Genomic DNA, 26408 nt, shown 5'->3' with positions numbered 1-26408 from the left:
ACTGGGCAGCCTGGGCTGGCAAGGTCATGGGGCTCTGATGCCCTTTTCTGTGCCTCCCTGCTTAGGAAGGCTGCAAGGCCTGGGGAGTAGGAACTCGAGGCAGGATCCCTAGATCCAACGTGGAATCACAGATGGGAATTGGAAACCTCTCATTTGACACCAGAAGTGCCAGTTGAGCAAAGTCAAGCACAGAGAATGACAGGACCCATCTGAGGAACAAGGGCTCTGGAAACCCACAGGTACGCCAACCCTAGGTGCACTGGCCCAGGCGCCTCGACCCGGGTGTGCCTCGAGGCTGAAATCTTCTGATGGAGAGAATTACTGATGGGAAAATGCCCTTGGTCCAGGGATGTGTCCATCAGAATATTCTAAGTGTCTTTCTCAGCTGGTGAGACCTTTCTGGCGTGGGGTCAGGGTGGTGTGGAGTGTCTGCTCACATGTGGACCGAGAGGTTTTCCCTGCGGTTCATCTGCATCTTGGAGGAAGCTGAGGTGTTTGGGCCGTGGCAGAGGGCCACCGGGTGCAGGGTGGTGCTGCGTGAGCAGGGGATGGTGTTAGGGGCACCCAGAACCGCTTGTCTCGAGCCTGCAGGGTCCTGGGGGGTTGCCTTTTGTTTGCTCTTTGTGGTTTGTCTGTGGCTCTTACAGAATATTTCCGATGTGGCTCCTTGTTCTCTGGTCACACAAATCGCTTACGTGCACCTTCCGGCTTCTGCTGGTTGTCCCTGCAGCTGGGATGGACTTGGAGGAAACCCGGGTTGTGGGAAGGCCGAGCCCTGTGGGAGCCCAGGCCAACCGCATGCCTGGCCCTCGGCCGTCTGTGTGCTGGGGGCTGGGGTCTGGGTCCTGTGCCCCTGAGGGCCGAATGGTCCAGAAGGAGTCGTTTCCAGAATGGGAATGAAGAAACGTCAGCAGAACTAATTTTGTATATGGCTGCTTTTTGCAGAGACTCAGGTTTATGGAGATGTCGCGGTAGACGTTGTATGAGCCCCATGAGGATGGTGGTTGTCTTTGCTGATGTGCTGAGACTAGGGGGCAAGTGAGTGGAGGCTTAGGGAGGCTGTCTTTCCCTCTTATTTTACTTAAGGAGCCCATGAAAGGGACTGTACGGGGGCTTCTGGGCAATGCTACCCAAAGCTCTGGGAAAGGGAACAGCCTTGTGGACGGACACGCGGTGACACAAAGTAGGGGGGGCACTGATTTTCCGGGACCAGAAGGCTTACCGCTGAACGGAAAATAGGAAGTGTGTGTGCTTCCAGAGCCTACCCCTACCGTCGGGCGTTCAGAGGCCTCGGAGAGGGACCAACGTTGTCTGCAGCGTGACAGGAAGCTCCTTGGGGCATGTGCGTGGGAGTGCTTCTGGACCCTGGAGTTTTAAAAGCCCCTTAGACACGTTTAATGCTGACTTTGGGACCACGAAGTGGAGGGTAAGGTCCTGGCAGAGGTCAGGTTCCAGGCTCCTGGCCGGCTGTTTGGATTCTCTGTGTGTCATATAAACACTTGTGCTTTTCTCTAGTGGTCTCCCTGTTTGCATATCTCTGGGGGTGCCCGGCCCCCCCCCCCGACTGTGGCGTTAGGACAGCACCTGCGTTCCACCTGAATGTTGGTACTTTTTACCCGACATGTGCATGGCCCCGGACCTAACAGTGGGGTGGCCTCGTCCCAGGTCAGGTTCTCACCCCCACGAGCTCACTCTGCTCAAAGTGGGTGGGGGAGGGGTCCCACAGCCGGGGCAGCGATGGAACCCACAGGAAGGGGCATGCCCGGCGGACTGTCGCCCACAGGAGAGCGTCAGTCGGGCTAGAAGTTGTAAAATTAGTAACCAACCGTCTAACCACACCCACAATCACTTGGAAACCAGTGAAAGGGGAGAAGAGCAGCGTCCCCCACTCCCCTAACCAGACCACAAGCACTTGAGTGTATTTACTTCTCGGCTCTTTCCTGGTAGAAATCCGTTTATTTGAAATTCTGTAAGCCATGTTTACATTGGCGAGAAGGAATCAAGCATTGAACTTAAATAGTTGGCTCATGGGGCGCCTCTGCTGTTGGCCCCTGGGGCAGCCTTTCCGGCCAGCCTCACCCATGCCTTGAGCTTCTGTGTGGTTGTGGCCGCGGCCCTGGGTGGTCGGGGGTTCGGAGGACCCCACAATGTTGCTCCTCTCTGGCTTCTCTCTTGTTCAGTTGCTTGCTCCTCGTACCTGCTGCTGAGGAGCCTGCTGCCGTGCCTGCTGTTTGGTCCTTGTGACTTTGAGAACCCGTGCACCCTTCTGTTCCTGTACCGCCGTACTTTCTCGGGAAGTGATTTCTCCATGCTGCCCACCCCAGGTCCCCCCGCACCGCAGGTGCACAGTGCTCCCAAGCTGCTGCCCCGCCCCCCCAGGTTCTGTTCTCTGCACATGCTTGGCCATGTCGGCAGAGGCTGTGTGCATAGCTGAGGTGCTTGAAGCATCAGGCTGCAGGGCCGAGGCGGGGTGCCCAGGGTCCAGTCCCCTCCCCGTGAGGACCGGCACTTGTCCTGTGCTATCCAGTGATGGGACCCCAGGTGTATAAGTTCGGCTGTATTTGCAGGGTGAAGGGTAGGTTCAGAATGGGGTGATGTGTAAGTATGGACAGTGCCCTTGGGCTCTGGGACCCAGCCCTGGATGGAAAGAGGGAGAGAACACTTGCTTCAGTCCCCCCGCTTTGGGCGGCTCTCCAAGGCCTCGCTGGCTGGGGAGGGTCCAGGCTGGGACAACATTCCCCTGCCCCTCCGTCCCTCTCCCTGCTCCAAGGGTCTAAGCTGCACATGATGCAGATGTTTACCTTTTCACTCGATGGGCAGTGTGCATGTTAGCGTATTCTAGATTATCCTGGAATACAAACTTGTATGGGTTATTTCTCAGCATTAAGTGTTTGCCTTCTAAACTAAGTAGACCTCTCCATGAATCATGTCTCACCAGCGCCAGTGGGAGCACACGCTCTGAAAGTGTGGGTTCTGTCCTGAGGCCTGAGGTAGGCCTGGCCTGCCACCCATGGCTGGCACCTGAGTCTCTCCGTGCTGTTGGGCTGGGCTCTCCTGTGGCTGTTCTCTTCTGCCCACAACCCGCCAAAGGGACATGAGCTCAGCAGTGGGCCCGGATCTGCAGTTGGGGGAGAGACTCTGTCACATGTGCTGCTGACCCTGGGGGGCTCTGGGACCTGGGAGGGGTCCTCAGGGTCTGGGAGGGCATTGAAGTGTGTGTGGGGGGGTTCTGGCCGAGGCAGGAGCAAAGCAGCAAGCTGGAAGGTACGAGGGCATTCCAGGCAGGGCCGCTGCGCCTGGAGAGATGCTGGAGTGACCAGCTCTGTGGGCCCCCTGCCCACGATGGCCCTGGAGTCCGCCACTGCTACAGCCCCCTGGTCTTCCTGCAAGCTAGCTTGCGTCATTCATACTTGGCATCTAAGATGAAATTTATGTGGGACGTGGGGTCCGGGAGGTGCTGGGAGCCTGACTTCCAGCCAGTGTTTTCTCTGGGTCTGCGACTTTGCACATCACATGTTTATCTGGGGCCCGAGCCCCGGGGTGGAGGTGACCAGGGGAAGCCTGCGTTTCTGTGGGAAGAGTGCATCTGGCCGGGGGACTGGCCTCGGGGCTGGAACTGGGGGTAGTGACATCTCTGGGGCAGGGACCCAAGGGGGTGCCGTGGGGCTGAGCGGCTGTGGCCAGACGGGCAGGAACAGGCATAGACAGCCGTTTCTGTCTTGGAGATGGTCCTGCATCTGCAGGCAGGGGCAGTGGTGGTTTTCTGAGCACGTCTGGGTGCTGGGCGGCCCTCTCTGTCCTCCTGTGTCACCTCTGTGCCTCGTACCAGCCACGTTGCTCCCGATTTCAGAGAGAAGCCTGGGCTCCCTGTCCTTGAGGGGCACCGTGGCTGCACTCAGGTCGCGCTCCGAGGAGCAGTGACTGTGAGGTTTCCGGGTTAGTTTAGTTGTGAGCATATTGGCCAGATGTCCGCAGTTTGGCCTCACTCAGAGTGTTTTGAGACTGGGCTCAGTGTTGAACTTGAATGTAAAGAAGAAAACCAGGGTTCTGACCCTGAAATATTAAGACAAGGGTTGTACCTCACACATGTCTCCTGACTGTGATCCCACATCAGTGAAGGCAGACAAGACCCTCATGTTGTGTCTGTTTCTGACACTGTGACACATGGCCCTGCACACGACCAGAATTGGGCAGCTTCACCCCCTCAGGAGCAAGACATGGCTGTGGAGCTTCATGTGTCTATGGGGGTGTTTGTAGTGTGAACAAAAGCCTTACAACCGCACACGTGCACACGGGGAGCCCTTCAGCTGCTTGTCCATCTGACCCTTGGCTGGGGGGAGGGGCTGGGTGTGACTGATACCTGGGAGACTGTGTGGAGGGGTGAGGCCTGTCACCGGGGTGCACGGGGGCTGGGGGGTGGCAGGCGGTGGGGGAAGTGGTCTGGTGCAGGATGGCCACGGTGTGTTGCAGCCATCCCTTCCTGTCTGTGTGACCTTGGTCCAGCCGCTTGTCCCCATGCCTGTTTCCTCCTGGGGACCGGGAGCCGGTCGCAGGGCTTGCCCCCTCAGGCAGGTGTGAGCCGCTGCTTGGGGCTCCCCTGGCAGTGGCCTCTGTAGGAGGACGCACTGCAGATGTGGCTGGTGACGGAGGGGTGGTGGGGCAGCCCTCGGGGTCTGAGGGGGCAGCTGGGGGCTGTCGGTGCCCCTGACGGGGGAGCGCCTACAGGGAAGTCAGGTCATGGTGCACGTTCCCTCATTGGAAAGTGGCTCCAGCAGGGTGAGCCCCGTGGAAGCCGTGGGGATGTAGGGACGGAGTGGGAGGGGGGCCTGGATGGGAGGAGCGGGTGGAGGAAGGCGCGGAAGCAGGTGCCCCAAATGCAGGTCAGACGACCTGAGCCTGTGCTCTCTGGGAAGAGTGGCCCCTGTGGCCCCTGAGGACTGCCCAGGTGACCTCTCCTGGCCCTGTGCTCTCCGGGCTGTGGGTGCCCTAGGCTCTGGGTTGCCCTGGGTTGGCTTCCAGAATCCTCTGTGTATGTGAGGTGGAGGAGGCAGACTTCATAGTCTGCATGACTGTCTTCCTAGCCACCTGCCCTCAAGAGGTTCTCCAGTCCCACTGTGTTAAAGGGTGCCGGGGCCGCTCTGCACCACCTCGGTGTCTAAGCACAGAAGCGCACCCACATTTGGTGGATTTGTTTCCGTGGCCTCTGTTAGAGCTGGGTGCCCGCAGGGGCTGCACTCCTGGGATCCTTTCCTGATGGACACCAGGGAGGCCACAGCCTTGTGGGACATGGTGTCCAGACTCGTGCCACAAGCAGGGTGGGAACGAGTTTCCTGGTCTTGAGTGACAGCTTCATTTCAGGAAGTTGCTCTGGGCTTCTCTGTGGCCTGCTGCCCATCCAGTGTGGGGTCACGTTTCCACGGCCTTCAGCATTTCTTACTGTGTCTGGGAAGCTTCCACCTCTGGGGGCAGGTGGGGGTCGCTCAGCGTGGTGCCGCCCTGCGTGACCCATGTCGCTGCACTCCGTGAAAGGCCCAGCGCGCTTCTCCGTTGCCCCCACGTTCTTTACTGCAGATCCTTCTTTGTCCTTAATAGTCATTTTGGAAAAGGGCGTTTTATGAGTTCACTTATAATTTCTTTGCAGGAAAACATTTTTTAGTTTTTGCTTTGGGTATCTGATGTGTACAAAGTGTGTGTTTCAGAATTTTGGAGAATGTCAACGTCCTTCAGGCCTCTTCTGGCCCCCACTGCCCCTGTGCTGCCTGGTCCCTGCCCCTGCCCCATGCTCCTTCCTCTAGCCCGTTGGAGCGGGTGTCCCCTGCAGGGCTGTCTGGAGGGTGGGGGCCGTGCCATCCCTGTGCATCTGATCTGTGGCCCCCAGCTCATGCCCTGCTGCAGCCTGGCCAGGCAGGTGTCAGTGACCCCACGGCCTCTAGGCCCAGTGCCAGCGGTCCCGTGCCCTGCAGGCCAGGCATAGTGACCCCATGACCCCGTGCCCTACAGGCATGGCTGCCAGTGGCCCTGTACTCCCGTGAAACCTGTGCTCATGCTTCCAGCTCCCCAGCCCGGGCCCGGGGTGTCCAAGGCCCCGGAGGGCTTGGAGCTGGTCTGAGAGCAGCCCAGGTGCAGGGGTGTCCCTCTCCATCCCCCGGGGCCACGACGGCTCCTCAGCAGCTCCGTGCTTTTTGTGCTTGTGAGCGTGGCTGGAGGCCGGCAGGAGGTTGCCCACGGCCCAGGGCGGGGCGCTCTGGGCCCCCGACTCAGTGAGGTGCGGATGGAGGGGCCGGTGCTTGTGGTGTGCCTGGCATGTGGGGAAGGAGAGTTTGTGCCCCGGGAAATGCTGTCTGTGTGCTGCCCATCTGCTCGCCGGCCAGGGCGTTTGCAGCACGTGAGCCCCCTGTTCTGCCTCCCTGTTGCAGCCTGTCATGCCCAGATGGGACGCATGGGGCTCCGGGAGTGGTTCTGGGCGAGAGTCGGGCTTGCCCGCAGCTGGGGGCCATGCACATATCGCCAGCGCCTGGCCCTGCCCCTCTCCTGCAGCACAGGGACCCTGCGAGCCTCGGTGGGGAGGTGACACTTGGCGCTGCCCGGGGTGTGGCCCTGTCATGGTTGCCACAGTGAAAAGGGAAGGAGCTGGAAGAATTTCACATGTGTTTATTTTACAGGGGCCCTATTTTTAGACTTGTTATTTTGGACTTGAATTTTAAGATTTAAAAAAATGAGACTCAAAATTAGCATGTCTGATTGTTGGCGGAAGGATGTTTGGGGCTCGACTGCTTCATGACTATGACTTTCCGTGGTCTCCCTCGTGGACACCCTACAGCTGTCCAGGGTGACGGGGGCAGCTCCCTCTGTCCCAGCACGGGCTGCGGGGAAGGGTCCCCTGCTGCAGAGACCCTACCCCTGGCCACGGTCTCCTGCTGGCGGGTCTCACTGGCGGCTCCGGGTTGGGCTGGATCAGTTCTTCCTGCGGCTCACGGGCTGCACTGGTGGGTGTGAGAGCCGAGTCAGGGCAGCGTGCAGTGGATTCTGTTTGAGGAAGAGAAACGCAAAACCTGTTGCCTCCTAGAGCTGGCTGCACTTTGTGGAAAAAGTCACCAAAAGGGCCTCACAGACCGTCAACCTCAGGCCTTTCTTGTTTATTTTTAAACTCCTTCCCAACCTTTATTACAAAATTTCCAGCGTACAATAAAGTTGACAGAATTTTTCCGCTAATACTGTGTATCAAGCACCTGGGTTCTGTCATTAACGTTCTCCTGCACTTGTTTTAGGACACTGATCTGTCTTTCCGTCCATTGATCATTCTTTTCCCTCATGCACTTCCGAGTAAATTACCCACGCCAGTCCGCTTCCCCCAAATACCCCAGTAGGAGTGTCATTAGCCAGAGTTCAATATGGCTGTAGATTTTTCTTTTGATAGAACATTTACATGCGGTGAAGTGTACAAGTTTAAATGTACATTTGCTGAGTTTTGACAAGTGCTTACGTTTAACCCAAACCTTTATCAAAGTGCAGGATGTGACTGTCGCCCCAGAATCTTCCCCGCCAGGGAGCCAGGCCCCGTTTCCCTCTAGCTCAGGTTAGCCATCCGGGGGCATCCTGCCAGTGGGTCCCAACAGCTCTGCTCCGTTGTGTCCATCTGTCCTGGGGGTTTGGAGATGGGTCTTGTTGCCAGCACCAGTTTGCTCCTTTTTGTCGCCAGGGACTGTTCCTCGTACGTGTTTCTGGCCGTACCTTGGGTTGTCTAGCTCTTCTCCCGCCGGCACACACACTGGGCTCTTTCCACATTTTGATTGTTATGAGCAGAGGCTCATGAACATTCTTGTGCAAATCTCTGTGTGGACATGTTTCTGTTTCTCTTGGGTAATTCCACCCGGGAGTGGAATTCGTGGGTCACGGGTGGGACGTTTTCCAAAGCGATTCACGCTGTCTTATGACCCACCACCAGTGTCCGGAACCTCTGGGGCTCCTCACCACTGATGGAGGTCAGGGTTTGGGTCTCGTAAATTTGGGCCATGCTGGTGGGCATGCGGTGGTGTCTCACTGCTCTTCTAACGTGCGTCTCCTTGATGACTTACGATGTTGGGCTGCTTTCAAGAAGTTCTTCTTGGCCATTTGCATGTCTTTTTTTGGTACAGTTAATCTGTTCCTATCCTTTGTCTAATTTTTATTGAATTGTTTGAGTCGTAAGAACTTTGTATATCCTGGAGCATTGCTTTGTCAGATACCTGTTTTATGGACTGGCTTATTGCCATTTCATTTTCTTAGTGGTGATTTCACTGATCAGCAGTGATTTTTTTTTTTTTATGATTATTGCTCTCTGTGCCCTAAGAAATCTGCCTCCCTCCAATTTGTGAGGACATTCTTCTCTTTGCTTCCTTCAGCTGTATGGTTTTATGTATTATCTTTAGGTTTTTCGTTCATTGCAAGGTAGCGGTGGGGGTGTGTTTTTCCCTGTGGGCATCTGCCCTCCCACCGCCAGCGGGGCGCGGCGACGGGTGTTGTGGTGAATCGTCGTGCAAGTGTGCGTCTCTTTCCAGACTCTGTTCGTTGTGCTGATGTGCTCATTGGTTGTAAGTCCAGGACCAGCTCCTTGGTCGTGATGGCTTTTAGTGGGGCCTGGCCTTGGCCTCAGTCTTCACCCTGCCTTGGGCATCCGCGGCTGGTTGCGTGTCCGCACAGGTTTCCCGGGCCATTGGTCAGTCCTGCGGAAAGCCTGCTGCAGTTGTGGCGGGGGCTGCAAGGGACCCACAGGTGAGCGGAGAGAGCTGATGTCCTGGCGGGGCTGGGTCTCCTGCTTGCAAAGACCACGGGTGCCTGCATTTACTTAGCTCTTCATCTCAGCACCGTTTGGTGGTGTCAGCCTAGAGGCCCGTGTCTTTTGTTGAGTGTATTCCTACGTCATTTGTGTTCTTTGTGCAGTTACAAGTAGTATTTTTAAGCATTTCACTTTCCACGTGTCTGTTGTCGTACAGACATGCACATGAGATTTCCCATGTTGATCTGTGGCCTGTGACACGGCTGGCGGGGTCCCCGGGACCCATGTGTCCGCAGTCGGGCCTGTGTTCATAACTTTCTTTGGTTCCTGATATTGGTCACTTGTGTCCGTTTTTTCAGGATCATTCTACCTGGGGGCTTATCAGTTTTCTCAATTTGTTAAAGAGCCAGCTTTTACTTTTGTTGATTTTCTTCATCGCTCGCCGCCTGCACTTCTGCTTGAGGTTCAGCCTGTGACCCGCCCCCAACCCCCCCGTGCGGTCAGGAGGGGCACTCACTTGGGCACCTGGCTCTGACCTGAGTGGGGACATGTCTCTCTGTCACTTTTTCATGCACCTCGGGCTGTGTCCGTGTTCTTCAGATACCACACTGCTGTTCTCCCCCGAACTCTGCATTTATGTCATTTTTTTCCTCCTGGGAATTCTTGTCCCCTCCACAGCTGATGTTTACCCACCAAGACCTGCATGGAGTTTGGCTCTGTCTTTGAGGACACCTCTCCCCAGCTGCGTGAGTGGGGAGACGGGGAGGCGGCGCTGTGGCCCCCTCTTCACGGCCCTGGGGGACTGCGTCCTTCCATGGGGATCACAGTAGGGAACGGGCCACGTGAACCTGAAACCCACACTTCTGTGTGTGGGTGAATGATGACATATGGGAGTGTGGAAACCCTGTCATGCAGCGAGTCAGAATCGACCATGGCATTTGGGAACTGGGCAGAGGAAAGAGCGCCGAGAGGCCTGTGTTCCGCCTTCTCGACCCTCCATGGGAAGAAGCAGCATTTCTGACTCTCAGTTACTGCTTTTTGTGAGGAGCGCATGCGGGGCTCCTGGTCCACTGCTGGGCTGCTGCGCTCACCTGCTCGTGGGGGACGTGGGGGTGTGGTGCCCCCGGCTCTGTAACTTGTCATGGGGCGCTTTGCAGGCTGTCTGACTGACGTGCTGCAGGGCAGGTGACGGTGACCGCATAGTCGTTGGGGGGTTGGCGACGGGGCACGGGAACCCCACTGACGGCATTGGAGGCTGTAACTGTACCTTCTGCTTCGGGTGCTGAATTTCCCACAATGTCTGCAGTGAGTCTGGTTCACCGTTGAAAAGCCGTGTCCTTGCGGACTGGCCGGAGAGATGCTTGTCCCCGCCGGACACCGCCAGACCCTCCCCACCCGTGCTCTCCTCTCGTGTTTCCAAACACACATGCGCAGCTTGAACTTGGAGGTTCAGATTTCACCATCTGCAAACCCGGGGTGTGCCCAGCTTTACCCCTTTTCCCTCCCCAGCCCCGCCCCGCTCCGTGGCCTCACACAGGTTTGCCTTCAGCCTGCAGGTGTGACATCAGGGGGGCCGTGGGCACCTTAACGTTCTTCACTTCTTGGTCTTTGTAATCCTAGTTGGAAAAGAGAACACAGAAGCCACTCGAACAACGTGGTACGTGGGCTGCTGGTGGTAGAGGAGGGACGGGGAGGGTGGTGGAGGTCGGTGTCTGAGTCCTCTGCCCGCCGAGGCCCCGGTGTGGGGGCAGCAGGACCAGGGCCTGGCGGAGGGGTGCGGACTGTGGGGCGAGGGCCCCACCCCTCCTCAGCGCCCACCTGCGGGGCATTCCGACCGGAGTCCCGATGGGGGAGGAGTGTGGCGGGGGAGGGGAGCCCTCGTCCACGGGCGGGCGTGCTGGGGCCAGGGCCAGGCACGTTCCCATGCTGACGTGTCACGCTGCCTCACGGTCTCCCGCTGGCCCTCTTGTTCTGCATCTGGTGGGCAGGCCCAGCGGGGCACGTCCCTGCTGAGAAATGGTCTCAGCCCCGATGGCTGGCCTGCATGGCAGGTGCCCACGAGGCAGGTCCTTTCAGTTTGTATAGACCATTATTCCAAGTTAAACCTGCTTTATTTCTTAAAATTTGATCCTGAGTGACTGAGAGTTGTCATTTTGGATATATTATGTTCCAGGCCACCCTTGAGGGGAAATGTTTATTTTGTGGTAAAATCCATCAAGCTCTTGCTCCCAGTGGAGTAAGGTTCGAGGGCACACGTGTTTGTGAGCAGCTCAGCATGACTCGCAGAGACTCGAGCTGGCTGTTGTTTCCTTGGAGAGGGAGTATTTCTGAGCTGTCCTCCACGGGAACACCTCTTGCTGTTTCCATCCCACTTTCCTGTGGACGCTCCTGCTCGGTCAGCCTTAGTGGAAGGAACCGTGTCCCGAGAGGAGGCTTGGGCCCTGCTGCGTGCAGGCCACGGGCGGCCCTTGTCCTTGCTCCTCTCCAGGACGTCCCTAACCGCCCCGCCCCGTGCTGTGTGCACTCCTCACTGGGGGAAGGCCCACCGTTGCTTCCTTTTACCAAACTATTTTTAGCCTCAGGGTATTTATGAATGCATAGACAAGATTTCCTTTCTTGTGAAAGGAAACGGTTTTCTTCAGGGATAAGCGTGTGGCGTGGGGCAGGATTTCCCGGGGAATCGGGCAGTGTGGACCAGAGCCCACCCCATGGGTGCGTCCCCGGGAGGCCGTGGCCCGCTGCGTGCACAGGCTTCAGGAGCCCTGTTTGTCTTAAATGACTCGTATTGGAAAGTTTTAAGGAAGTATTTGAGAAAACTGAGTTTCTGGGCTGGCATACGCAGTCTGGGGACACTGGTGCTGTGGCCACCACTGGCCAGGTTCATGCTAGCTGGTGGGAGATGCTGCCTGCAGGACTGCCACGGGTCAAGGCGGCTTTGAGCTCTCGCCTGCCCTGAGCCCAGTCCTGCTGGAGTAACCGTGCCAGAGCCACACGAGCCGGCCGGCAGTATGGACACCACCCGCTGGACGGGGTTCAGGAGGTGGGCGCGGAGCTCCGAATGGGGCGAGCTTCCCAGTGTCCTGCTGCTGTGCTCATCCTTTCCCTGGAAGGTCTGTCCTGATGGCCCTGCCCTCCGCCCCAGGTGAGCCCTGCAGGGGGCTGCTCCCTGTCCATCCCCTGGCCTCACAGTGGGAGGGGCGCTCCCTCCTGTGATGGTTGCTTCTGCTTTCCGCGCAGCCCAGGCCTTGGCTTCCTTCCTAAGGAGGTCCTCCTTTCAGATGTGTCTACAGGTTTAGCGATACATCTGGGCTTAGTCAGTGTGCGCATGAGCACCTGCTGTGTTTGCTGCCTACAGGGGTCAGGCAGTGAGGACATGAGCAAGAGAGAGACAGAGAGACACAGAGAGAGAGAGAGATGGGGGAGGGGTCCCTGTGTCCCTTCTTTACAGACTGGTCTCAGCCGGGAGAGTACGGCCAAGACTGGACAGGGTTGGCGCTCCCTGCCCTCCCTGGGCAGACAGGTGCACCTGTGGTGTCATGGGGTGGGGGAGCGTGTCGCCTCGCCGTCCGCGTCGGCGCACCTGCAGCCTCCCCGAGGGCTGAGACCCAAGTCCGAGGGGGGATGGACAGCACACGGGCCACCATGCACTTCTCTCAGTGCCCCGCGCACCACACGTTCTGCAGTAATGTGCGCGTGTACTCTACTTCTGGGTGTTAAGAAGGACATTTTCCTTGTGTTTCATGGATTTGAACATGTACATTTTTGCCTCATTTCATGGATTCTGAGAAGTATATTTTTCACTTTGCAGGATCTCTGAATTGAGAAAGGCCTTTGAGGTTTGGAGACTCCTGGGGTGGCTGACAGGCATTGTGTGGGCTCAGGGACCTCTGGTGCTTGTCGCCGGGAAGGCGAGCTGTGGGGCGGGGACTCCCGGAGCTGGGTGCACGTGCTGTGCATCTCCATTCCTGCCAGCGCCCTGGGCTGGAGGGGCCGGGCCTTGCCCCCTGTGAGGGGAGCCGGGGTTTGGATCCCGGGGCCCCCTATGCCTGCCAGGTTTGCTGTGCTGCACTCTGAGCTGAGAGCCTTCCCTGTAGCTGGTCCGAAGATGACTGGGGTCACGGGGGAAGGACCGGGGAGCACTTGGGGCAGGGGGTTGCAGCTGGGGTTGCAGCTGGGACTGGCGGTGGAGAGCCTGGGTGTGCAGGCAGCCAGCGGGGCTGACTTCAGCCGGAGGGACGCCAGGATGTGCAGTGGCTCGGACTCTGGGACTGCTGGCCAGTGTGGGCGGGGTGAGCCCGCAGGACCAGTGCTGTTCTCCGGGCTGGCCACGCTACCACCCTTGGGGGCGACTGCCGCAGCGTCTGTCGGGATGGCCCCTGCAGGATGCAGAGACGGGTGAACAGCAGTGTGTTTGCTGAGAGGCCAGGCTGTTGCCGGGGACCTGGGGCCACACCCCCGGGCTGCCCTCTGCTCCCTGCTTGCATCCTGCCCAGGGCCTCCCGGGGCAGGGCCAGTGGCAGGGGAGGGGGGCCCTTAGGAGGTAATTGCGAGCATCATGATGGTTGTAAAGATGTCACAAAGTGGGACGGTTTCCCATCCAAGCACGTGCCCCTCTCACTGGGGCCGTTTCTCCTGGAAACAAAGGGGTCTGCGTTCCTTCTGCAGGCACGGCACCCAGTTTCCTCCAAGGGCCTCTGTCACCAAATTTTGCTTTTCTCCAGCACGTATTCGGGGGCACAGCTGAGCTGGAGATCATGGTTCTTTGGTGTGTGCTTCTAGGCGCTGACTCAGTGGTGCGCTGAGACCACTTGCCTCTAGGGTGCTCCTCCATCGGAGCGTGTGTGTCCTGCTGGGTGTGGGCCAGGCGTGCTGGGCAAGGACACCATGGGGAGTGCCAGCGCTCCCTGCTCCGCCCGGGACGCCCGGCTGGCAGGCTCTGGTCTGGAAAGAAGGTGAACATCTTCTCAAACAGGTCAGCAAACTTGGAGATCTTTTCTGGATTCCTCTGTTTGGGTCTCTTGCTCATTTTTGTATCACATCTTTTAAGACTTCTTCAGTATTAGGAAGATCAGCTCTTCGTGTATGGCTGACTGGGCACGTGTTCTCAGTCCATCTGACATCTGTCCTTCCGTTCTGCGCATGGCCCCAACTGCGGCAGAATGTGTTGTCCTCCTTAGCAATGGTGTTTGGACTCTGAGTCATAGTTGGGCCCTGTGAACTTTGGAGTCGGCGTGCGGAGTTTGGGCCGTGGGGCCTCGCCGGCCGGTGTGCAGGGCGGCCTGTGCCCAGCGGTGCGTGGCGCGGGGCCGTCGTCCCTGAGGGCCAGGGGGTCGTCCCTCAGACTCGGCCCAGGGTTGCCTCTGCCAGAGCGGTCCTGCTCAGTTTCTTGGGCAGAATTTCCACACTTAAAAATGTACTCCTGACTTTTATCTTTGTTTACTGTCGCTGGTGTAAATGGGATTTTCTTTCTCAGCATTTGGTGGTGGTTCCTGTTTATGACAGCTGTCAATGCCGTATCATAATCTTACATCCTGCTCTTTTTCCTAAATTCTTTTATGGTTCTTTTAGTTTTGTCACTGACCTTGTGCTTCCCACGTGCTGTCACATCTCCTGCAGCTTCCCGGTGGTGAGCCCTCTCGCCGTTCGCGCTCTCGTCCCCACGCTGTAGGGTCTTCGCCCCGTTTTTGAGCTTGGCAGGTGCGCCCGGCGTTTCCCCACGGGGCAGGGACGGGCTCCAGGGCAAGGCGCGAGTGTGTGTGCCTAACACATGTTCTGTGACGTGCAAAGCCGCTGCTCCTGAACAAGAAATAATAAAAGTAGACATTTCATCAGAAAGACATACTACAACTGTGTCCTAAACTGAAGTAATGCAAGAAGGATAAATATAAACCCAAGTCTATTGTTGAGTTAAAAAAACACCAGAAAACCAGTGAATTAAGGAAATGTTGAGAGCCATTTATTTGAGTACGTGAGGGAAATACTTACTTGGTAAAGGCAGGTGTTTGAGGCGGGCGGGTCAGCAGACAGACTAGCCACACGGTAGCTCTCAGGGACCAGGGTCACTCGGACCTTCAGCAGCCTGTCGCCAGACGGCGGGGTCACAATGAGGGCACGCTTTTGAATTAGCGCCTCGCCGTAGACCTTACACCGCAGCAACAGCTGAATGCTGAAGCATGTAGAGTGACATTTGTTTTATTTCGTCGTGCCCATATCCCACACCTATTTATAATGCGGAGGACGTGTGTTAGTTTTCTGCACTGTGCGGCAGAGTCCCGCAAGCTCAGTGATTCGGCACAAGCACCGTGTCTCTCTCGTTTCTGTGGGGGGACGTCTGGGCCCTCCTGGCTGCAATCTCATCGGGAGCAAGATGTGCTCCTGAGCTCCCCCGACTTTGGCACAAGTCATTTCCTTGCTGCGGTGGGACGCTGGGCAGGCTGCTTCTGCAGGCCACAGCAGAGTAAAAGTCCTCTGCTCCCCATTCGCGACCTTTAGAGCCTCCTGTAGCGTGCCCCCCCCGATGTCCGAGAAGGCCAGACCGACCCAGGACAACGCCCCATTTGGTTAGCTTAAGATCAGCTCATCTTGGGCTTTAATTACCTTTGCCACTGATGTCACCTGATCGGGGCAGTGACACCTTATCATTTTCACAGGCGCCCACATTCCGGGGGAGGGGTTCTCTGTGCACATAGGGTGGGGCGCGTGCAGACGCCACGGTAATTGACAGCCACTTCCCGGTTCACTGAAACTGGGTCATTAATGGTTTTGCAGACTTTTATTGGAGAACTTTGATTTACTACTTCTCCGTGTTTCTTTGTGCAAATCTGCAGTTTTTACCTATAAATTTTCCTTCTCCCTGAAGAACTTTTTTTTTTTAAGATTTTATTTATTTGGGAGAGAAAGAATGAGAGAGAGAGAGAGAGAGAGCATGGGGGGGGGGAGCTCCCGCTGAGCAGGGAGCCCGATGTGGGACTCAGTCCTGGGACCCCAGGATCATGACCTGAGCCGACGGCAGTCATTTAGCCAACTGAACCACCCAGGCGCCCCTGAAGAACTTTTTAAAACATTACTTTTAGGGCAGGTCTCCTGGTGATGAATTTCCTCAGTTTTGTCTGAGAACATCTTTATTTCTTCTTAACTTTGGGGAGATAATTTTGCTGGATGCAGAATCCTGGGTTGGTGGTCTTCCTTCTCATCTCTCGTGACTCTCTTCTTGCTTGCATGGCTGTCCAGAAGGTTCTAGAACTCCTGTCCCAGTTCCTTGTGGATTAGGTACACACCTGTTTCTTCCTTCATCACAGACGCTCTTTGTTGTTGACGTTCTGCAGGTTGAATACTGTGTGCCCGCAAGTACGTTTTCTGGGATTTATGCCACTGAGTGTTTTCCCAGCTTCCTGTATCTGTGGTTTGGGTTTGTCATTAATTTTGAAAAAATTCTCAGCTGTTAGTACCTCACAAGTGTGTTCCACTCTTTTCTGTCTTCTTGTGAAGCCCTCATTATGGTAGATTGTCTCTCGGTTCTTGGATGTTCTTCTCTCTGCATTTTTGCTTTGGATTTCTGTTGATGTGTCTTCAGGCTCGCTGGTTGTTCCATGTCCAGTGTGTTTATGAACCCATCAGTGGCTTTCTTCATTTTTGTCGCAGTGGTTTTGATGTTTAGTATTTCTTTTGGATTCTGTCTTAGAGTTTCCATCGCACTGCATCTGTCCTTTTGTGCTCTCCATGATTTCCATCAGAGCCCGTAGTCTACTCGGAATAATTCCCTTTCTGACGGTTCCAGAATCTGGGTCATAACTGGGTCTGATTCCAATGTATTTTGTCTTTACACTGTTATTTTCCCCTTGTCTTTTAGTCTGCCTTGTAATTTCTTGCTGAAAGCTGGACTTGAAGAGTTGGGTCACAGGAGCTGAGGTTGTAGGAGGCCTTCTGTTAATCTGGTGAGGTTCTGGGCCATGTTCACTGTGTGCTGTAGCTGTGGTATTGGGGTCCTCATGTTCATTTTTGGGGTTCTCTAAGGACTCCTCTGCGGTGGTCTGTGTCGTGCCCTGTGGGGCTGGAATCTGCTGTCCCTGCACCAGTGCCCTGTTGGTGTGGGGGAAAGGAGTGCTCCACAGTCTGTGCCTAAGTCCTGGACCGTTGGTGTGCCCGTGTCCCTGTACTGTGCCCCCCACACGGGGCTCCCCCTCGTCTGTCCCTTCCATGCGATAGGCAGGCAGCTTGGGGGGAAGCACCCTTTCCAGGGGTGGGCTGAGGTGCTGCTAAAGCCTCTTCCCCAGCAAGGTGGGCTTCTGGTGTGGAGAGCGCCCTGGGTGTGTTTCCCCATGGCTCCTCCTCCCGTCCCCCTGCCAGAGCCAGGAGACGGTCTTTTCTCCAGGGATCTTTCTCTGATCTAGACAGGGAGTACCTGCTAAGACACCTGCAGGTAAAAACCTACCCAGACATGGGACCCTCCTTGAAACTGTGGTCCTGAGGAGCTTCTCATCACACCCGTCTGCACTCGGCTTGCAGCAGTTTATCAAGTGACCATTGGTGTCTTCCCACTGGGGTTTGGCTCCAGCATCTTCTCCTCCAGGAGAACAGGTCTGGGCCGCAAGTCTTGTGTTCTCCTGTCTCTCTGGACTTGGGGTGGTGGTTTGCCAGCCCTCCAGCTCTCTGGCAGGCCCGAGAGAAGTCCGTGTGAGGACAGGAGTGGGACTCACACGCCTTTGTGGTTCGAGCTGTAATTGGAGTCCTGACTGACCTTTCCAGTTACCTGTAACCCTAACCAGGACTGCCAGTTCCATCAGTAGCTGTCCTAATGTCGAACCCTCCGTGCATTCGTGGAATAGTCCACCCGATTGTGGCGTGTGAATCCTGAATGTGCTGTTACGTTCTTTAATTTGGGGTGTTTGTATTGATGGCTGTAAGCGGGGTAGGTGTGGCGTTTCTCCCCTTTTGTGTGTGTTGTGTCTTCGCCACGTTTGTTGTCAACATCACGTTTACTTCATTATAGGGACCTTTTTCTGTAGAGCTGCTGCTCAGTAATGTGGTCACCAACTCTATGTGACTGCTTAAAATTAAGTAATATTAGAAATTCAGCTCTTTAGGGGCGCCTGGGTGGCTCAGTCATTAGGCGTCTGCCTTCAGCTCAGGTCATGGTCCCAGGGTCCTGGGATCGAGCCCCGCGTCAGGCTCCCTGCTCCGCGGGAAGCCTGCTTCTCCCTCTCCCACTCCCCCTGCTTGTGTTCCCGCTCTCGCTGTCTCTCTGTCAAATAAATAAATTTAAAAAAAATCTTAGAAAACAAAAAGAAATTCAGCTCTTTAGTCACACCAACCACATTTCAAGTACAAATTTGGCTAATGCAAATATAGCACGTTTCTATCCTCACGGAAGGGTCTGTTCAACATTGCTGATCCCTGTGTCAGTGGACACGTTCCGTAATCTGCACTGTCCAGCCCTGGGGCCTCCGGGCTCCCGAGCAGGTGTGTGTGCATGTGTGTGCGTGTGTGTGTGTGTGTGTGTGCATGTGGGCGTGTGTGCGTGTGCACGCAATGGGGGCACATTGGAACTGTTGCTCTTTTTCTGGCTTATTTGTAGCAGCTTTTCTTGCAGCTTTCATATAATCCACTAATAGTTTTCCCTGTTTGTCATTCCCTCTTACTGTTGAGTATAGTGACCAGTGGTTATTTAAAGTGTTGTCACTGTGTCTTGAGCACTTTCATTGTTTGTCTCTGGTTTAAGCTTTTAAAACTAAGTTTAAAAGTATGAAAGTAAGGTACAGTGATTATAATCGTGTTAGAAATGAAGAAAAAAGAGTAGCGTTGGCGTCCTCTCGTCCGTCCCGGCGGGTCCTCGTGAGCAGCGGCGGGAGCTGTGTCCTGGCCCAGGAGTCGTGCGGCTAGGTCTTCTCCTTTGTCTCGAGGCTGTGAAAGGTGGCCGCAGTTGCCCTCGTGTGCCCTCTGCACCCTCCCCGGAGGGGACAGCTCTGCCCTCAGCTCTTTTGTGCTCGCCAGGCCTGGGCTGGGCTCGGGCAGGGGCTGCCGGTTCCCCGCTGCATCTCCCGGGCCCTGGCACAGGAGGTCCCCTTCCGATGGCCGCTCAGGGCCGGTGCTGCTCCTCTCCTGCCTGAGGCACGGCGCTCCCCGTGGGGGAGCTGTGCGGCCACCACTGCAGTCCACCACCCCCAAGGAAAGCTGGTGCCCCCGAGCACTCTGCTTTCTGTCTGTGGGGGCCGTCCTGCACGTGGACTCACGTGTTGTTTCCCTTTTGTGTCTGGCTACTTTCACGGAGCGTCGTGTTTTTGAGTCTCACCCATGTTGTAGCAGGTATCTGGGCTTTGTTCCCTTTTAGGGTCCGGTAATTGTCCTTGTGTGGATAGACGACACTTTGTTCATCCATTCATCCGTGGGTGGGTATTTGGGCCATTTCCACCTTCTGGCGACCACGACCAGCGCCTCCCGAGAGTGCTGGTGCCTGATTCTGTGTGCGTGTCGACGCGATCACGTGCAGACTGTTCCGCACTTTCGGGAACCACCGGACGTCTCCGCAGCATCTGTGGGCTCCCGTTCCCCCACATCCGCCCCACACCACCGTCATCCCTTTTGATTTCAGCAGTCCCGGTGGGTGTGCCGTGGCGTCTGTCCCAGCCGGCAGACGATGCGCTACACCTTTCCGTGTGCTCGTTGCTCACTCTGCCCAAGCCTGCCCAGTTTTTATCTTTTGGGGGCAGCTTCCTCCTTGCTCCTCTGCAGGGAAGATGGTGGGGTCTGAGGGGCTTGCTGGGAGAGTGGGGGGGAGGTGCTGGCCCTGGGCCGGCCCCCTGAGCTTGGTCCTGGCGGCAAGCAGGCCCCACACCTGCCTGGACCCTGGGCCTCGCCTGTGTCGGGCCATCCTCAGCGACCCCCTCCGGTGGCCTGCAGGCTGTCCTTCCACAGCCAGGCTCCTTCCCTTCATGACTTTGTGTTTCAGGACCCTGGCAGAGGCAGCCGGCCACGGATGCTGCGACTTTGGGTCGTGGGGTGCATCTGGGCTCAGGGCAGAGACCGAACTGTGGTGAAAGCACATGGTGTTAGGTTGTCATTGTCACGACCGTGAGTGTGCGGTTCTGTGGTGTTGGTGCGTCTGCGTCGTCCTGTGCCAGGTCTCCAGAGCACTGTCATCCTGCAGACAGAGCATCGAATGCCTTCCTGCCTAGTCTCGCCCACACTTCCTCTCAGTGCTTTGTCCGTGGTTGGGGTTGGGTGGGCACCTGCCCTCTCGGCTGGAGGCCGGTTGTCCGCGACCCCCATCAGGGACACCTGCAAACAGGAGACAGCTCTTTCCCCAGGGCACTGGGGGCTTGAAGCCCACCCTCTGGGCCCACTGCTCCCTGCCTCGTCCTGGAAGCCGGCCCGAGGGCCACATGGAACCCTGTCCCTTGAGGACAGAGGCTCCCCTCAGCCAGCACCTGTTGTGTCATCCTGCGGCTGACCCCAGCCTGGCGGTGGGCGGTCCCTCCCCGCGACCCCTGTGGGGACAGAGCAGGGCGAAGGGCTGGGTGTGGACACTGGGTGCTGCCTGTTGCCTGGAGCGGTTTGTCTCCGGGACCACCTGCCCCGCGGAGCTGGGTTCCCTCCTGGGGGGGAGGTCCCCCCGGGGCTGTGCCCCGCCGGTGCCCACCGTGAGGCCTGGGGCAGGTCTTGGTGAAGACCGTTAGCTTCTGCTTGTGGCTCTTTGGGACTGAGCCCGTGGTCTGACTGTCTTTTTTTCTTCTTAATTTATAGCCAGAAAACCTACAGAAGAACTGGCTTCGGGAATTTTATCAGGTAAGAAGTGCTGGTGACAGCACGCTCTCTCAGATGAAGTATTTATGCCGTGAGTACTTCGTTTTTGTGGAAACCGTGTTTTGTCCGAATCGTGTGGGCTTGCGCTGTCGCGGGGCTGGCTGTGGTGGGCGTCACGTTCCTCCTCAGAATCTCCTGTTCAGGTTCCCCTCCTCTGGCCAGGACTCCGAGGCCCAGGGCAGGGGTCTCTGCATTACTCGAGGGGGAGGCCATTGAAAGCTTCTGGGGACAGGAGGGTGCCTTTCAGGAGGGTCCTGTGGTTGCAGTGTAAAGGTGGCAAAGCCACGTGGAGGGGCCACTGTGGGGTCTGGGCAGGAAGCATGGAGACTCGGCTGGGGCGAGGTGGACCTGGGTCACAGGCTCGAGGGGGACGCGTTGGCAGGATGAGGGGCCAGTTCCAGCACTGGGTGTTGAGCAGGTATTGGTGGAGCCCCTGGTCTGTGGGTAGTTCTGTGCCGGATGCTGGGGACTGGATTCGGAGCAGTGGACACACAGCTGTGCTCCACAGCATGAGCTCAACCAAGGGCAGCTCAGGTGTTTGCAGGGCAGTGAGGATGACCGAAGCAGTAGGGCTGAGCACGTGACTCGTGTGTGTCTGGGATCCCTAGGTAGGGCGCTGGAGAGGCCGCTCTGAGGCAGGGGGTGCGTGGGGAGGCCTTGTGGGTGAGAGGAGCCCAGTGGCCTGGCATCCAGTGTGGCGGGGGCAGTGGGTGACTGGACCTGCCAGGAGGTGAGGGGCCCACAACCCGGAGGGCAGCTGGGAGGAGGGTGGTGCAGGTGGGGCGGTGGGGGAGGAGCGGGGACTATCCCCTGCCCTCCTGCGGCACTGCTGAGCCAGTGGGGGTGTTTTGGGAACAGGACACAGCAAGAGATATTGGGGCTGGCCCTGGGCCTCCCTTCCTCCTGGCCTTCGGGTCCGGCAGGCTGAGGTCTGAGGGGCAGAGGGGCTGGACAGCAGCAGGTCCACTTGGGCATGGGCTGTGTCCTGCCTGCTCTGGGCACTGTCTGGGCCCTGGGTTAGGGTGGCCTGAGTACAGGCCTGTGAAAACGGGCCAGTGGGCTGCTCCAGGCTTCCACTGTCCACGCCGGGTGTCGAGGGTGGCCATGTGACCCATCCACTGGGGGCTCAGAGTGCAGTGGCAGGTGGCGGCAGATGCTGCTTCGACTCTGGAAGAGACCGCAGGCCCCCGGAGGGAGGCGCCTTGGGCAGACGTTTTTACCCCTTGTGTCCAGAGAGGTGTGTCCTCCTGGTGTGTTTGGAGGTGAGGCCCCTCCCTCCCTGTCTGCCAGTTGTCTGCTTGGTTCTTGGCAGGGTCGGAAGGCAGATCCCGAGGACATGAGGGAAGCTCTGGAAGGAGCCCCTTCTGGGGTGGGCGGGTGGGAGACTGTTGGGAGGCCCTCAGCCCTTCCTGCTCTAGCATTCTGCCCTGCCCAGGAACCCCCAGCCAGCTTCAGGCCTGCCAGAGCTGTTGGCCAGGGTCAGCTCTGGGCAGGAAGCCGGCTGAGTGGGTGAAGGCAGGGCCATCGGGGGCTGGATGGGCTCCGGGGCCCCTCTGCCCACGGGGCCCCCGTCCTGCTCTCTGGGCCTGTGTCCTTTGGGCTGGAGTGGCTGCCATGGGAAGCTGCAGCTCCTGTTTGTGTGCCTTTCAGAGGTGGACACAGAGTTTGAGATCTCTTTTGGGTGCCCGTCTTGGAGCTTGGAGGGGCAAGTAAGTGGCCCCACGCTGGGGGGGTGCGGGGTGCCGTCCTCGGTGAGAGACCCTGCCCGACAGCCCCAGACTGAATTTGAGCGCACACTCGCAAGCTTTGCCCTTCTATTGATGACGTGGTTCCTGGGGTGTGCGGCGGCAGCCAGGCTACCCGTGGCCTGCGAGTGAGTTCGGAGCTGGGCAGCTGTGCTTTCTGTGAACTCTGACCCCTGGAAAACCGCAGACCACAGGTGTTTCCCCCTTTCTCAGCCTCCTCGCTGCACACGAGCCATGTTGGGCTGTTTCCGGAACCTGGAACCCAGAGGGGCAGGCGGCCTGCTGTTTTCCTCAGACTCTGTTTCCAGAGCCCCTGGTGTCCTTCCCAGAGTCCTTCCCGGAGTCTGGAGCCTTCGTGGAGAGACAGGATCGTGCATGACGGTGCACTGGATGGAGGTGCAGCTTTTCCTGGTTTATAAGCACAGGTCTCTTCAGAAGGAAAACATTTCAGTGACAGAGAATTTTCAGTGATGATTCTTATAAAAATTTAACGGAAGTCCCCTGACACATTTCAGGCTGACTGGGTCAGTGAGGTGATCGGCCGGCCGACCGCAGCTCAAGAGCTGCCAGGAGCAGAGAGGGAGCGGGCCCCGCCCAGAGCAAGGGCCAGTGCTCAGGGAGGAGGGACCTCGAGGTCCGGGGGTACTGGTCACTGCCTTTTTAAACACAGAACTGAATACGACATTCGTGCTTTAGAACCTGTGGATTAATCTTTGCCTTTTCTGTAACCTTTGCTCACCGTAAAGATGCAGGGAGCAGGAGAGAAGACGGCAGGTGTTTCCGTCGTTAGTTCTGATGAGCCTCTGACACTTTTGGCCTCCAGGTCACTCTCTTGGCGTCCCCCACACTCTCATTGTGCTCCGTGGACTCGTCGTCACCATCTGAACTTGCAGTCCCTGCCTGTCGGGTACTGAGGTCTTTGTCTCTCCCCCTAGAAATGCGGGCTCCACGTCTGCCTTGGCCTCGACCTTCGTGTCTCTCCCAAGTTCCTGTGCTGAAGATAGTGTGTGAGGCGGGGCCTTTCAGGGGGTGAATAGGGTTGGATGAGGTTACGAGATGTGCCCATGATGGCATCACTGCCCCTTCAAGGAGAGGGAGAGGCCACTGTGCGAGAGGGCCAGCCAGCATGCCAGGTGCAAGTGGGCCAGACACCCCCTGCCCTTGGGAGCGCCCATCACACGGGAGAGACAGCTGGAGAGCCCCACGGGCAGCCCAGGGCGGTGCTGGGAAGGAAGTGGCCTGCCCAGGGTTGGGGTTCTCAGGAAGGCTCTTGAGGGGACCATGCCCACACCTGAGGATGGGCAGGAGCAGCCATCCCGCTGCCCGGGTCCACTCTGAACTCTCCGAGCTGCGGGCGAGGCTGCTGGGAAGTCAGGTCTAACTCTTCTCCCTCTGTGGTGATGGTGTACTTGCGGGCACGCTCCTGGGGCAGGGGGCTGTCCTGCTCACTCTTCTGAGTGCCTAGGAGTGTGTGTGGCGCATGGTGTGTGTTCGACACTTCCTTCTCCAATAACGGTGCAGGGAAGTTGCACAAAGCAGAAAGTAGAGATCAGTACCCCCACCCTGTTCTGCCTCTGGTTTGACGCTCACGCCCTAGTGCGAGTCTCCCTGGCTGTGTGCCCCGGGGGAAGGGGGACCGTGCTTAGCAGGTTGCAGATACATGTATTTTTACAGCTTACTCTTTTTGGTAAGCTGGGAAGTTTGTGTAAATGAATGCACACTATTTTGTTGGCTTCTGAGTATCTCATTAGCTGGACAGGCCATTGTTCTGTTGATGGGTTCCGAGGTTGTTTCAAGTTTACTGTGAAGCTATAGATAAATTTTAAAACTGTTATAATGTCCGTCATACAAATATAAATTGAGCAAGTACTGAAGATTTTTAAAATCATAAGTATTTCTTATTAGGGAGAGAGGAAAGAAAGAGAGGTGTTAGACCTGCTTCAAACAAGACTCCACAGAGCAAAGCCAGATTCTCCCAGCAGCCGAGTGACTGCCTGAGAAGTGAACAGTGGGCCAGTAATCCATTCTTCCCAGCGGACTCTGGGTTCCTATGGTCAGGAATCATTTGCATTGCTATCAGGTTCTAGAATTCACAGAATTGTGAAACAGCTCAGTGGTAAGTAAGGTTGAGAGAACCTAAATCAGGGATCTCAACTGGACGTGCTGTTTGCCGTTTCAAGTTTTCCTGACAAGAGTGGAAAAAGTAAGGTGATGAGCCAGTGCCTTCTTCCAGGTAACCTGCAGGAACGGGCACCAGACCTACCCTCTCACCTTAAACAAATCAAAACCAGGGAACGTCTGTGAAACCATGGTTTTCAAACATCAGACCCCAGGCTGGGCCAGGCGGTGACCACGGAGAGGGTCAGAGCGGCCTTGTGGCTGCCCCACCTACCACTGGAGGAAATTTCCGGGCGGGCACCCAGCAAGGTGGAGGGTACGGTCACTGTTTACACCGATCAGGGATTACCAGGGGGCAAGGATATAGGACCCTACAGAGGAGAAAACCAATCAGGAGCGTGGCTAGAGGGTTATCAGTTTTGTCGATCTTGGAGAACCTGCTCTGAGTTTTATTATGTCTATTGTTTTTCCTTTTTTTCATTCATTGATTTCTGCTTTTTATGTTTTCCCTTTCTTTTGATTATTTTGGATTTAATTTGCTTTTCTACATCTAATTTCTGAACGTAGAAGACAAAATCACCAGTTTCAGAGATCTGGCATGGGGCATCATCACTAAAAACCCTGCAGGCATTAAGGAGTGAAGAAGGGGATATCATAGGCAATTCTGTGCTGATAAATTTGAAAATTTATATGAAAGGAACATATTTTTAGAAAAATAAAGCATCAGAGCTTACAGTCAGAAGAAAGTGAACTCAGTAGCCCTCTCTCTGTTAAATTAAAATTCGCCCAACACTTTCTGACAAAATCTTCCAGGAGCGTGTGGTTTCACTGGCAAGTTCTATCAAACATTTAAGCAAGAAACAATCACAATTGTTGAGAAACTTCCAGGAAGACTGAAGCCCAGGTGATGCTTCCTCGCGACACCACAGCAGGTGGAGGCTTTACCTGCTGAAAGTACATGCAGTGTCTCCCATGAAACAGATGCAGACTAGAAAACAACGCCAACGGTGTGAAGCAGTGCACACACACGCACACACACGTACACGCACACATGTACACGTACATGAACACACATGTACACGCACACAAGCACACACAGAGACGTACACGCACGTGCACGCACACGTGCACACATGTACATGCATGTAGGCGCGCACACACGTATATGCACATGTACGTACACACATACGCGCGCACACGTACATGCACGTAGACATGCACACACACGTACGCACACATGTACACGCACAAACACACACACACAAACACAACATACCAAAATGTTAGCGCATCATCACCTGTGAAGTCAGAGATCTGTAAAATCCACTGTGTCAACAGATTCACAAAGAAAAGCCATTCGGTCATCTTGGTGTATGCAGACAAAGCATCTGGCACAATTCTAGAACTAATTCTGATGAAGACTCCCAGGAAACTAAGAACCGAGGGGACCTCCCCCAGCCTGTAGAGAGCATCTTCAGAGCCCACAGCTGACCGCAGACCCACCGGGGCAGGGCAGGGGCGCCTGGCGTCCCCCTCGTGCTCACTGCAGTCCCGAGGGTCCTGGCAGGTGCAGTAAGGTGAGAAAAGGAAATGAAAGCCATGAAGATTTGAAAGGAAGGAATAAAACTCCCTGTGTGGGTGAACATACGACGCTGCTGGGGGTTCGTGAAGCACCCACAGAGACTTTGCAAGCGTGAGCACATTTATTTAGTTGGCAGCATACAGAAACACCTTCTTCCTGTCAGCTGTAACACCGGACATGTCAGATGTGACATGGCGCTCGTGCTGGAGTGAGGGGCGTGGCATGGATGCCGCGCATGGGAGCGGTGTGTGCCGAGACCTGTGACCCGTGTATGAAGGAGACCAGAGGTGAGAGGAGATGGGGCGGCGCGCCCTGTTCGTGAGGTGGACACTCCGTGATGCTAGCACGGTTGCTCCCCACTGACTGAGCCCCTGTTGAGTGAAGTTCCCCTTGAAATCTCTGCGTGGTG

General features: G+C 56.5%; 1 protein-coding gene across 6 annotated transcripts in view; it reads left to right on the top strand.

Annotated features, from left to right (window-relative positions):
* INPP5A (inositol polyphosphate-5-phosphatase A) overlaps window positions 1-26408 on the top strand; it is a 174083-nt gene that overhangs the window by 30903 nt on the left and 116772 nt on the right. For all 6 annotated transcript variants that reach the window (XM_073884739.1, XM_025880123.2, XM_073884737.1 and 3 more), the window contains exon 2: window positions 20495-20536. In XM_073884739.1, coding sequence (XP_073740840.1) covers window positions 20495-20536 — 42 coding nt within the window. The remainder of the gene's footprint in view (window positions 1-20494; window positions 20537-26408) is intronic.

Source organism: Callorhinus ursinus, unplaced genomic scaffold, assembly GCF_003265705.2.
Source record: "Callorhinus ursinus isolate GAN/ISIS: 27379988/994484 unplaced genomic scaffold, GSC_fseal_2.0 scaffold58, whole genome shotgun sequence".
Lineage (NCBI taxonomy): Eukaryota > Metazoa > Chordata > Mammalia > Carnivora > Otariidae > Callorhinus > Callorhinus ursinus.
This window is presented reverse-complemented; position numbering and strand designations above follow the sequence as displayed.